General features: G+C 41.3%; 1 protein-coding gene across 4 annotated transcripts in view; it reads right to left on the bottom strand.

Annotated features, from left to right (window-relative positions):
- Nucleotides 1–12,498, bottom strand: part of HTR2A (5-hydroxytryptamine receptor 2A) — a 60,417-nt gene that overhangs the window by 46,065 nt on the left and 1,854 nt on the right. For 3 of the 4 annotated variants that reach the window (XM_025478298.3, XM_035704635.2, XM_035704634.2), the window contains exon 2: nt 9,559–9,759. In XM_025478298.3, the coding sequence (XP_025334083.1) occupies nt 9,559–9,759 (201 nt within the window). Of the gene's footprint in view, nt 1–9,558; nt 9,760–12,059; nt 12,147–12,498 lie in introns of those variants that run through there. The other variant, XM_035704636.1, reaches the window with a different exon arrangement.

The following is a 12,498-nucleotide window of genomic DNA, read 5'->3' as shown; positions in this document are numbered from 1 at the left end:
TCAGTCTCATCTCTCCTTTCCTTCTTCATTTGCCTTGATAGAATGTTCAAAAGAGCCAAAGTGCCCACGAAGCAGGCCACAGCAGCAGACCAACAAGGCATAAAGTACTTCTTTACCACCAAATCACTTCTTAATTTTTCTCACCAGTTTCCAGTAGCCCCAGAGAGTTATGCTAAGTGCTGGTTTACTGAGCATATTGTCCCATAGCTATGGCTGAGTCTGCCATGCAGAAAGAAGTCAGCTGTCATTCTGGCAGGTTTCAAGCTACATGGGCCATTAAATGGCCTTGTACCCAGGGGCAAGTGTGCTGAAGGACAACCAAGGATACGTCCACCAAGAGCCTAGCCTTTCTGTGATATTTCTAAGTATGAAGTGCTGGTCAGCAGGGGAAGGTTCCTAAATTCTATACTTGTAGGGGGAGAAAAGGGAAAGGATCATGGCACTCTAAGGGCCAAGAGAAGGTGGGCTGAGTGGGTGGTGTCTCTGCAGGGCCTTTACTTCAGGGCTGTGATAGTATGGCCGGCCACTTGGCAGCTGTCTGGTGCTGCGATACTCTTGGGGAGGACTGCAATCTCCATGTGGCCGTGAGCAGCCCTGCTCCTGCTCCAAGCTGGTAGCTCCCAGACACTGGCCCACTCACCTGCAGCCTGAGATGGTGCCCAGAGCTCCAACCTAGCCTTCTGGAAAGGACAGTGCATTATGGCAGAAGCAAAAAGAAAAAAAAAAAAAAAAAGACCATTTTTTATCCAGGAGAGAAAATGAGTCAATAAACCAAAGGAAAGGAAGAGTTAGATTAATTCTTCGATTTTGCCTTTGTGTCCTGGTAGGTGCTTGCCTACATTGAGATGTCCCAGCAGTGGCAAAGAGAACAGGTAACCCATCCACTTTCTGCCCTGGTTGCTTCATCAATTTCTGGACTCCACTTCCTAGGCTGGCTGACTCCTGGCGATAAGGGAGTCGGGCATGAACCTGCCAGGTCCCAGAGAAGAGAATCCCAGAAGAAGGACTTCTTAGAGTCTTTGTTTCAGGCAGTGGAGCTGGGAATCTGCCCCAGCATATAAAGGCCAATAGAACACTGGTTTTAAGAGCATTTCGCTCAGCTGATTCACTTTGGATTTTTGCAAGTATTTTTTTTCAGAAGATACTGAACTATGCTTAATTTTTCTATCCTATCCTATTGTTCTTCTTGGACCTAAATGTGTATGTGATTTTCTAAATGCTGAAATTTTACGTAGTTATGTTTGTCTATACATATTTGCCTCACTCTACATAGAATGTGAGCCTGCTCATGACACACAGAAAAATAGAAAAGACCAAAAAAGTACACAGTCACACCACCCGAAAGGTCTAGAAAGTTGATTTATAAAACTACATGGGATTTCAATAAAACCATTCCCCCTCCCCGAAACTAGATAGAAGCTCAATTTTAAAACTCAAAGCAAGTGGAAATGGTCATGAAATGTCTGAGAAAGAATGAGGGAGTTGATCTAAGGTAATAAATACCATTATATATTCTCAAACGAAAGTACACTCTGGGTAAAAGAGTGAACTGATCAACAGAACAAGTTCAAAAATAAACCCAAATATCAATGGGACCTTGGGTTATGATAAAGTGACCTATCAGATCAGTGGGGGAAATAAAAGGTATAAGTAGCTGTGTCGCAAGAATAAAACCACAGGTTAAATTCTAGATGCTTCAAAGACTTAATATAAAACCAAAAAAAAGAAAAGAAAAGAAAAGAAAAGAAACCTATAAAAATAAGGGTTTTTTTTTTTTTTTTTTTTTTTTTTTTTTTTTTTAAACTTTGTAGTGGGAAAGGCAATTCTGGTAATTCAAAATTCAGAAGACCTAAAGAAAAGAACATACACAGATCCCACCAAGGTCAAATGACCAGTTACACATTGGGAATACATAGATAAATTGTAAAAAGAGACAAAAGCTAATCCCACTAATCTGTTAGGAAGATACCAAAAACCGTACAGAAAAGTTTGCATGTTGTAACACTTAGGACACAAACTAGATTTACTCAACCACTAAACCCTGTGACCTGGGTCCTGTTACTATAATTATTCATTGGAAACCTAAGGTGCAGAGAAAGTAGTAACTTGCCCTATGTCACACAGCTTAGGAACAACAGACCAGATTGTCTGACTCCAGACTTTTAGCTTATAACCAAGATCTATGTCCAGCCAACTATACAAGATGGAAATTTGTTCATAGACAAAAAAAAAAATGCTCGAATTGTCCATTAAAAAAATAAAACTACACTGAGCTATTATTTTCACGGTCCCCCAAAGTTTCTTGATAAATCTGTACTAAGAAGGTAAATTTCTGACCTGCCTAAAGGCAAGGGGTTGTACCTGGTGGCCTAAAGCTTTCAATCGAGGGTTTATGCGAAGCTGTCTATTGTGAGGACATCGGTTCTGAATTAATGAAACACAGCTGATCTTTATTCTATTAGAACAGTAATAGTAATGTAGAGCATAGTAGCTATGGAAACCTTGAGGGGGGAGGAAAAAAAACCATTCTATTTGGACCCATGATAGCTCAAAATTATTCCATGACCTGCAAATAGATTTCTGATTTGGGGTCTTTGCCATCATATGACAAAGTGAAAAATTGTCCTTTATCTAGCTAACCTGTACCTTTACCTGCTAAAGAGAGTCAGGGAATAAAGCATTTTCTCTTCTCACATGGTGTTGGCAACTCAATTGTTGCGAAGAAAGGGTTTGCTCATTTTATATGCCGTAGCAAAGCCACAGTCACCTCTGATCATGGGAATTGGGTTTGTGGAAGGATGATGAAATCCAGAGAATCCTAGGGTCATTCTTAATCTAATGCGTCAATCTTTTCTGTCATCAGTTCTTCACTGAAAGCTCACAAATAGCAAGTGCAATTGATTTGTAATTGCGTTCATTTTCCTCAGAATTGGATGAAAGCCTTGGCAACAGTAAAATGACCAAGCTGGTAGCAGTAAGCAGGGGGTACGCAGCGGCAAACCTCAAATACCAAGTGCAGGAAAACTTAAGTCATCTAGGCTGTGGTTCCCAAGGTTGCCATTTGTTAGATCCTAGCAAACTTGGAGGGTCAGCCAGCTTCTCCATGAAGCCTTCCCTCCCACGGCACAGATGTTATGATGATTAAGAATGAAACATTGACAGTATTCATGACAAAACTATACAGAAGGTTACAGGGAAAAAGCAACCATCCTGCTGTTTTTTTTTTTTTTCTTCTTCCTAATTTCCCCTTCTTGACAAATGTAAAGTCCTCAGATTCTTCCTGCTAATAAGATTTCTATAAATCATTCCTATTTAACCAGACTAGGCTCAGATCATCCATACCTCCCTGAAACCTTGCATTTTACACTTACGGTCATGGATGTTTTTCCAGTCAAATATCCAATAACTCTATCTCAATATTCTTAAGAGCTGTGAAATGCTGTGTAAATAGGATAAAGCCAGTACAGCAAACCATAATCCAACCTTCTTACTTTTCTGCTAATTTCTGAGATGACTGCATTAAAGGTCCTTACATGTACTTTTGTTTTTCTGTAGGAAAGACAGTGTGAAGTACGATTGGTAGGTCAAATGATAACAACTTTGGCTAGATTGTCCAAGGACAATTTACATTCACACAAGTAGGATATAGCATACACAGGGTATCACTCTGGGTGTTTCCACTTACTTTAATTTTGCCTAATTAGGTAAACAATGGTAATACATCGTCTTACATTTTCATGACTGTTGAAGAAACTAAGCATTCTCCAATCTATCTGTTGTCCACTTTTCCGTATATTGTCCATTTCATGTTTCTGTTCATATTCATATTTCTTTCCCTATTGGGTTGTCTTTTTGTGGATTGGAATACAGGTCCTCTTTGTAGGTTAGGAATATCCCTTGGTCTGTTCATGCACTGAAATTTTTCTTTTGATTTTGCTTCTATTTTTAGTCATAAAATTCTTTCTTATGTAGTCAGCAATGTCTTTATAGTTTGTCCATTTCTTTGATTTACTTAAAAAGCTATTGTATTACTAAGTTATCTTAAAATTACACAGAAGTCTAAATTGAGACTCAGGGTGAATGAGGAAATAAAACAGCCTCGTTGGATTATTTATGATCTTTTAAGAGAGATATCAGTGCAATGATTTGGGATGGAACTGCAATAATGAACAGAAAAGCCAAATAATTCAAACTTATTAGCATGGGATGAAGGGAAGGATGATCTTATACAAGTCAGTAAACACATGAAATAAGGAAAATGAACTGTTACAGAGAAAATCCTTGAAGTAGAAGACGGGAAGAATAAAAGTGATTTTTGTCAATCATGACAGTGATATAGACAGGCTGAATTTCTTTCTCAAAAGGCAGAGGTAGGAAGATTGTGTTTTAAAAATGTAAAAATATGAAAGGAACAAAGATGGGAGAAAAATGAGATGAGGAAAGATGCAATGAAGAATCTCAAATGAGGAAGAGGTCTGTAATACTAGTTTCTAATAAAGCAGAGCTCAAGGCCCAAAACCTTGTCTCCAAGATTTAGAAAGAACAAAATTTGGAGTTCTGGATACTTAGCCAGGATTTCAGGAATTAAGATTCTCGAGTGAAGGGAAGAGAGAAAGAAGGTATTAGACTATTTCCCAGGTTAGTCATCTATCAGTCTGTTAGAGGGATAGACTGAAAGTCTGAGTAGCTGAAGAGTTAGTAGCAGTCTCGTAGTGCTGAGAACACCTCAGGCTTTCATCTGAGGTCATGAAGGAATATACCCTAGGTGTAAGGATAAACTAAACACCAGTGTTTATGAAAAGTCAGCCTTAAATAAACTCCATCCTTGATTGGATTAAGGGCACTTATTGTAACTGCCTGTTAACGCTAAAGCACCTCTTTCTGAGCAAGAATATTCACATTTTTTTAAACAGTGTCCAATATTCAATAAAAAAATACAAGGGATACTAATAGCCAAAATGAAAAAGACCCCAGAAAATAGAATATCCCAGGTGATTAACTATCTAGACACCTGTGATTAACATTTAAGAAAACAGGTGAAAACATGGAGAATCATTCCAGAGAACTAAATACAATCAAATGGGCATTTTAAAACTGGAAATACAGTGACTTATTAGGGCTATAATACATTTGTTGAGCAGCAAATTATAAGTAGGTGGGGTGAGGATGATTAATCCAGAAGAAAAAGGAATAAAACTACTTGGATGGACTAAAGGCTTAAAGATGAAAAAATGTAGAAAAGTTGTTTGAGGCATAACCATGGGTAAGATTTCTCCCATCTGTGAAACTGGAGTCCAAGAAACGTGTCAGTGAGAGAGAAGGTGGAAGAAGTAACACTGGAAAAAATAATGGCCAAGAATGTTGCTAAATTAACCAAAAGCATTGAATAACAAAGGATGGATATAAACACCATGCAGGGCAAAACCAAAGCTAAAGCACATTTATGCACATCACATTAAAGTTGCTAAGATACAAAGAAGAAATCCTAAAGCAGCAGAGGGTGGCAAGAGATGGTGATTTCTAAGGGACACTGGTAGGTCTGACAGCTGAGTTCTCACAATCAAACAAAATTCTATAAGCTAGAACTTTGGAATAACACTTCTAAATTGTTGGAGAAGGGGAATCCCTGGGTGGCTCAGAGGTTTAGCGCCTGTCTTTGCCCCAGGGCGTGATCCTGGAGTCCCGGATCGAGTCCCACATCAGGCTCCCTGCATGGAGCCTGCTTCTCCCTCTGCCTGTCTCTGCTTCTCTCTCTCTCTCTCTCTCTCTCTCTCTCTCTGGGTGTCTTTCATGAATAAATAAATAAAATCTTAAAAAATAGTTGGAGAAGTAGAAACCTTGAATTGTGTATTAAGCAAAAATTTGCTTAAAATGAAGGCAAAAATAAAGATGTTTAGAACAGCAAACTGAAAGAAAACTACCTGGTTATTCTAAAATTCTTTAGAAGTAAGGAGTATTGAACTCAGGCAGAATCATGGAAATGACAAAGCAATGAATGGCAACAGAAAGGGTCAATAGGTGGGAAATAGTGACTAGAACTCTTAGGTCCTACAGGTTTTAGAAGGGTACTTAAAATTAGACAATAGGAAAAAACACAAAAGACATGGTAAATGAAGTTAAAATAGTCTACAGTTTTCCATTGTTTAAGAAATGTTAGAAGTAATTCGTGTTAGACTACTAAGTAAAAAAAAAATCACTATGAGAATTTATTTATTTATTTTGTAAACAATGTTTCTTCTTTTTTTTTTTTTAATTTAATTTATTTTATGATAGTCACAGAGAGAGAGAGAGAGGCAGAGACACAGGCAGAGGGAGAAGCAGGCTCCATGCACCGGGAGCCCGATGTGGGATTCGATCCTGGGTCTCCAGGATCACGCCCTAGGCCAAAGGCAGGCGCCAAACCGCTGCGCCACCCAGGGACCCCACTATGAGAATTTAAAAGAATGGATAACAAGCTTATAAAGGAGACCAATGAATTCTTGATCAGACCACAGAAAGGCAAGGATAGAAACTAGAATATAGAATAAATGGGACAATAGAAAGAATAATAGAATTTATAAACCCGAATACTATGTACCTGGGCTCCATTAAATATAAATGGAGTAAAAAATTTCCAATTAAAAGATAAAGATTGGATTAAAAAACTTGCACTGTTTATAAGCAATATACTTTAAATATTAAATCAGAAAGAAATGACAGTAATAAGATAGAATAAGATATATTCAGAGAATGATAACCCAAAGCATAGCTCTACTAATATCAGATGAAGTAGATATTAAGGCAAGAAGAATTACATTTAATAATGACGAATCAATATAAAAGATAATTTCAACTTTGTACGTAGCTAATAACCCAAGATAAGCTAAAAGATGCAAATAGCAACTGAAGAAAGCCTAGAGTTATAATTAAAGATAATATTTGAAAAGGTACCAGGAGGACAGAGACTTAGAACTACGTTCTACATAACCTTTAAAAGAACATTCCTACTTAAATATTTGTAGACCACAGTGGGGAAAAAAAACCAGTAATGACCCAAATTTATTTACTATAGCTAGGAAAAGAAACCTTGTAAGAATAATAACCCAACTAACAAAGTAATCCCAAACCAATTTAATTTATGAATATATTTCAGGAAGGCAAGGTCTGTTCAAATTCAAATCTATCAAGAAAACGAAGAGTTTCTCCTGTCTATTGATATATCAATAGATGGTATAAAGACTGTACACATTGGTAGAAGAACATGATAGATTGTATACGCAAAATTCCATCTGGACTAAGTATCTAAACGTAAAACAGAAATGGAAACACTAGAGGAAAATTCAGAATATTTGGGCTAAGCACCTTCCGGTTCTTGTAGAAATTTTTTTTTTTTGAACCTTTCCCAATGGCCATCTCTTCAGTCTCATATCTCAGACTCGTGGTTATAGAGCCTGTGTAACCTCAGCTTTTTTGTTTCCTTATCTGCCTTCTTCCACCACATCACCGGAGGCCTCCAAACGTATATCCTACTCCTCTTAGTATAGTCAGTGCTAAGCACCACAGTAGCTATGTTGATGGTGATGACTGCTCCTGCTAGCCCCCCCACATCCATGCCGGCCTGCCTGTCTCCTGGAGTGATAGCTGAGTGGAGCGATGCCACCCTGTGCAGCTTATCTGCAGTTTCTTTTCTGTAAGGCGCCTTAGACCCTGTAGGTTGGTAGTCTTGGCTCAGAAACAGCTTTTACTAGTAGCACTATTGAGCTTGACCCTAAGATGGAGCAACCGGTGTCAGTAGGGCAGAAGGTAAAAGATGGGTGACTCTCCCACGGTCTGTCTCACCAACAGGAGAGCGTAAAAGGGTAAAACTAGAAGAAACCTGACAATGGCATGGTTTGCTTCATTTGCATGATTGCCCACCTTTGCTAAACACATGTGTTGAGGTGGTCCTTACTGCTGGTTGCACCTTGGTCACCTTACCATGGACCAACTAAATCACAATGCTCCCCAAGGATTCTTTGGTGTGGCTGGGATTGAGAGCCACTAGTGCTTCATTCTCTCGCTCCTACTAGAATGAACCCAAGATTGCCCAGGCCCAGAAACCGTGTGTGTGTGTGTGTGTGTGTGTGTGTGTGTGTGTGTGTATAGCAGAGATGGTTTCCTAAAGTAGGCGGTCAGTCAACAGTAAGAACTTGGTGCCGGAGGTTTGGGGTCCTGGCCCTGCCACTGGTTGGAGAGCTGATCCGCAAGCTGCAAGACCTCTCTATGCTTTGGTTCTCTAACCGATCAAATAAGCATAAGGTCTTCCAACCACTAGCATTTCTGTCATAAAATGAGCACTGTCCTATTTCCAAGCTGTGGGGTCTTGAGGAGATCATTTCACTGGCCGGACCCCATTTCACTTGTTGCTCATTCATAAAAATTACTTGGGTTATTGGGCAACCTGGGTGGCTCAGGGGTTTAGCGCCTCCTTCACCCCAGGGTGTGATCCTGGAGACCCGGGATCAAGTCCCACGTCAGGCTCCCTGCATGGAGCCTGCTTCTCCCTCTGCCTGTGTCTCTGCCTCTCTCTCTGTGTCTCTCATGAGTAAATAAATAAAATCTTTAAAAAAAATGGAGCTACCGACTCCACAGAGGACCTCTTCAGCAGCAAGGCAAACAACAGGAACTGAAACACACCAAATGTCCTAGTGTGTCTGTTGTTAACTGGATTTTTATTACAAAGCTGGGGGTGGACTCCGTTTTTGGTGTCAACTCCTGCGATCTGTCATGTCAGTAGATGCTGGTATCTCTGTGGTCATAAGCAGGTGCAGTGTTCTTGGCCAAAAAGCTTTGCAGCTTGAGAAGAAACCCCAGGGAACTTCTGGTTATAAACCAAGCCTCCGGAGGTGACAGGTGCCATTGACTTAGCTACCTGGGAGCTGTCCCTTTGGCTTCCATGACCTGGGCTTTCCTGCTTGTTGGGTGACAAGCAATATTGACAGAAGGTCAATCCTGGTGAGAGGTGGATGTGTACTCAGTAAGTGAAGTGTGCTGGAAGCTTCTGGGGTGTGGTGACATAACAGGAGGAGGTACTGGGCAGGCAGAAATGCCTGTGGGGCCTTGCCCCTCCGTCCTCACCTTCTCCCTCTGTGTCACGGCACCTGGTACCTTCTCTGGCCTCCAGAAGCTGTGTATCCTCCAGCATGAGGATCTGCTGTTTTGAATTGACAACCAGTCCAGTGATGATAAACGAGGAGGTCTCTGGGGGAGCTCAGGGGTTAGAGTAGTGAATCTGAAGGTGTGAGATGGGGGTGCAGAGCATTTGGAAGTGGCCACAGCACAGACAGTCCCCAGGTTGGCTCTGTAGGTGTACCTGTTCTTAACTGTGCAGCCTTACATTGCGGGCCAGGGACCTTCATAGACTTTTTCTTCCTACAGCAAATCTGCTAATTGCCACAGTACAACCTACCTTGCGGCAATGACCACAAAACCCCCATAGTCACCGTGTCAGGTTTTAGTGCCACAAAACAGAACGAGTCTCTTTGGAAGGCGCGAATGGTCATTCCCCCCGCCCCCCGTTGCAGTTCTGTCCCCACTTACCCACTGATATGGTCCAGACAGCGATGATCTTCAGAAATGCCTTAGTTCTGGAGTTGAATCGGCTATGGTGGATGGGGTTCTGGATGGCAACGTAGCGGTCTAGCGAGATGGCGCACAGGTGCATGATGGAGGCCGTGGAGAAGAGCACGTCCAGGTAGATCCACACGGCGCACAGTTTGCTAGGCAGAGGCCACCGGTAACCTGTGATGCGGAAGGTTAGCGTCAGTGAGGGACCTGGGGCGGCCCACGGTGTGCGGAACCCACCCTGCCAGGAGGGTTTCCATGGAGGGGGGAGGCGCAGGTGGTGGCAAAGGACAACATGAGACTCTTCAATATTTTAAAGAGCCTAAAACAATTGTACCTAAGTATGGTAAGATCACACTCGCTGAAGAACACAGGGTTTAAGAAATTTCTGGTGGCTGGAATGAAGCCAGTGTGTTGTGCTAAATAAAAATTGGGCTGTCTGCGGGATTTCTCTTCCTGTGTCCCGTAGCATCTACCTTTTCTCTTTGTTTTTAATGAGTTAGAAGTCCCGCTGTCTTTTGAGCCCCTCTATTACAGTGCCTCTTGCAGGGCAGCGCCTGTACTCAATTCACATATTTGATGTACTTTGGGTTCCCTGGGGTTCAGCCCACCTCTTACTCATTAGAACTGCGCACACGGGGATGTCATTTGATGGTCTCTCAAATGCTGTTGATGTGAATAAATAAATGATTAAAAAGTCCAGATTGGGAATATTTTTATTTGGAAAAATAATTACATAAAGCTTTAGGTATTTAGCTCAGATTTCGGTGGATGTGTGTGTGTGTATGTGTGTGGGTGAAACCCACGCAGAAAAGTATGGTGCTCTTGTCGTCATAAGTGTTCAAGAGCAGTGGTTCTCAAACTTTAGCAAATCTGAGTGTCCTAGACAGGGTCTTAAAATGGTGCTGCTGGAAAATAATAAAACAAAGTAGAATAAAATAAAATAAAATAAAATAAAATATATATAAAATAAAATGAAAAATAAAGTAAAATAAAAATAAAATAAAATAAAATAAAGTAATATAAAAATAAAATAAAATAAAAATAAAATAAAATAAAATAAAATGAAAAAACAAAATAAATAAAATAAAAATGACAAATACCCGCCATTTGCTTCGACGTGGAGGGAACTGGAGGGTATTATGCTGAGTGAAGTAAGTCAATCGGAGAAGGACAAACATTATATGGTCTCATTCATTTGGGGAATATAAATAATAGTGAAAGGTAATAGAGGGGAAGGGAGAAGAAATGGGTAGAAAATATCAGAAAGGGAGACAGAACATGAGAGACTCCTAACTCTGGGAAACGAACTAGGGGTGGTGGAAGGGGAGGAGGGCGGGGGGTGGGGGTGACTGGGTGGCGGGCACTTAGGGGGATACTTGATGGGATGGGCACTGGGTGTTATTCTGTATGTTGGCAAATTGAACACCAATAAAAAAATAAATGTATTATTAAAAGAAAAAAAATAAAAATAAAATAAAAAATAAAATAAAATAAAAATAAAAATAAAATAAAAAATAAAGTAAAAGTAAAATAAAACAAAAATAAAAAATAATAAATAAATAAATAAATAAAATAAAATAAAAAATAAAATAAAGTAAAAGTAAAATAAAATAAAAAATAAAAATAAAATAAAAAATAAAATAAAGTAAAAGTAAAATAAAATAAAAATAAAATAAAAGTAAAATAACATAAAAAATAAAATAAATGAAATAAAATAAAAAATAAAGTAAAAGTAAAATAAAATAAATAAAAATAAAATAAAATAAATAAAATAAAAAATAAAATAAAATAAAGTAAAAGTAAAAAAAATAAAGTAAAAGTAAAATAAAAATAAAATAAATAAAATAAAATACGAATAAAATAAAGTAAAAAAATGAAGTAAAATGAAATAATAAAATAAAATAAAATAATAAAATAGAATAGAATAGAATAAAATAAAATGGTGCTGCTGCCCCCCCCCCCCCCCGGAGGTTGTGATTCTGGACTGTGCAGTGGGGCAGGAGAGAGTCATTTCTAACACGTTTGCGGGTGGGGCTGCTGGCCCGGGGGTAACACTCTGGAATCAGCGGGAGCGCTTTTCCTCCGGTGCTCAGGAGGGGGGCAGAGCTGGGCCCCAAGTATTCCAAAGCTCCCCGAGGATGCCAATACGCGAAGCACCACAGGAGGCGGGTGCACGATGCATATGCTACGTGCCCTGTCGTTGATGTAGAGGGGCACCAAGGGGTCCCACAAACCCAAAGTGTTTTGGTGGCCGCGCCAGCGAGCATGCTGCACCGAGCACCTGACACAGGGCAGGTCACAGAGCGTCGCCGTTTCTTTACACAAGCCCAGGCCCACGAGGCTGGACGACCCCTGCGTTTGCAGACCCATCTCCCGAGTGCCCCCAGCTAGGCTTAGGCTTGCATCCTGCACGCTGTCCTAGCTTAAGGCCCTTCTCTCTGATTATATTTGCACACCCACCCACACGCACAAACCTGAGCTGAAACGAGAGCCTCGCCGCCCTCGGTGAGCTCGCAGCGGAGGTCGGCCCTGGGGCTCAGGTCTGCGGGAGTCGGGCTGGGGTGGGTGGGGGGCGGTCCCGGGAGGGGGCGCGGCTCCCGCTGCCACTCGCCGCTTGCCGAGCGCCCGCCGCCAGGGGGCGCCGTTGCACCCCGAGCGGGCCTCGCCGCCTCTGCTCCTCACCTGCCCCGGGGTCGCGCCCCCCCGCCCCCCGCGGCCCGGCCCCCCATCCCCCCTGCAGCGGTCTAGGTGCCCTTCCGGGGCCCCTGGGAGCCAGGCCCCACTCCCGGGCTTTGCCTTGGACGCGGCGGTGAGGTCTAGGAGGCGTGTCTGGGAACCACAGGCGAATTTGATGAAATCATTCTGGGGTGAAGGCTGAGCAGTGCAGCAGGGAGGGGGGGCTGGCCTTGCCTG

This window comes from Canis lupus, chromosome 22 (genome assembly GCF_003254725.2).
Source record: "Canis lupus dingo isolate Sandy chromosome 22, ASM325472v2, whole genome shotgun sequence".
Taxonomy (NCBI): Eukaryota; Metazoa; Chordata; class Mammalia; order Carnivora; family Canidae; genus Canis; species Canis lupus.
This window is presented reverse-complemented; position numbering and strand designations above follow the sequence as displayed.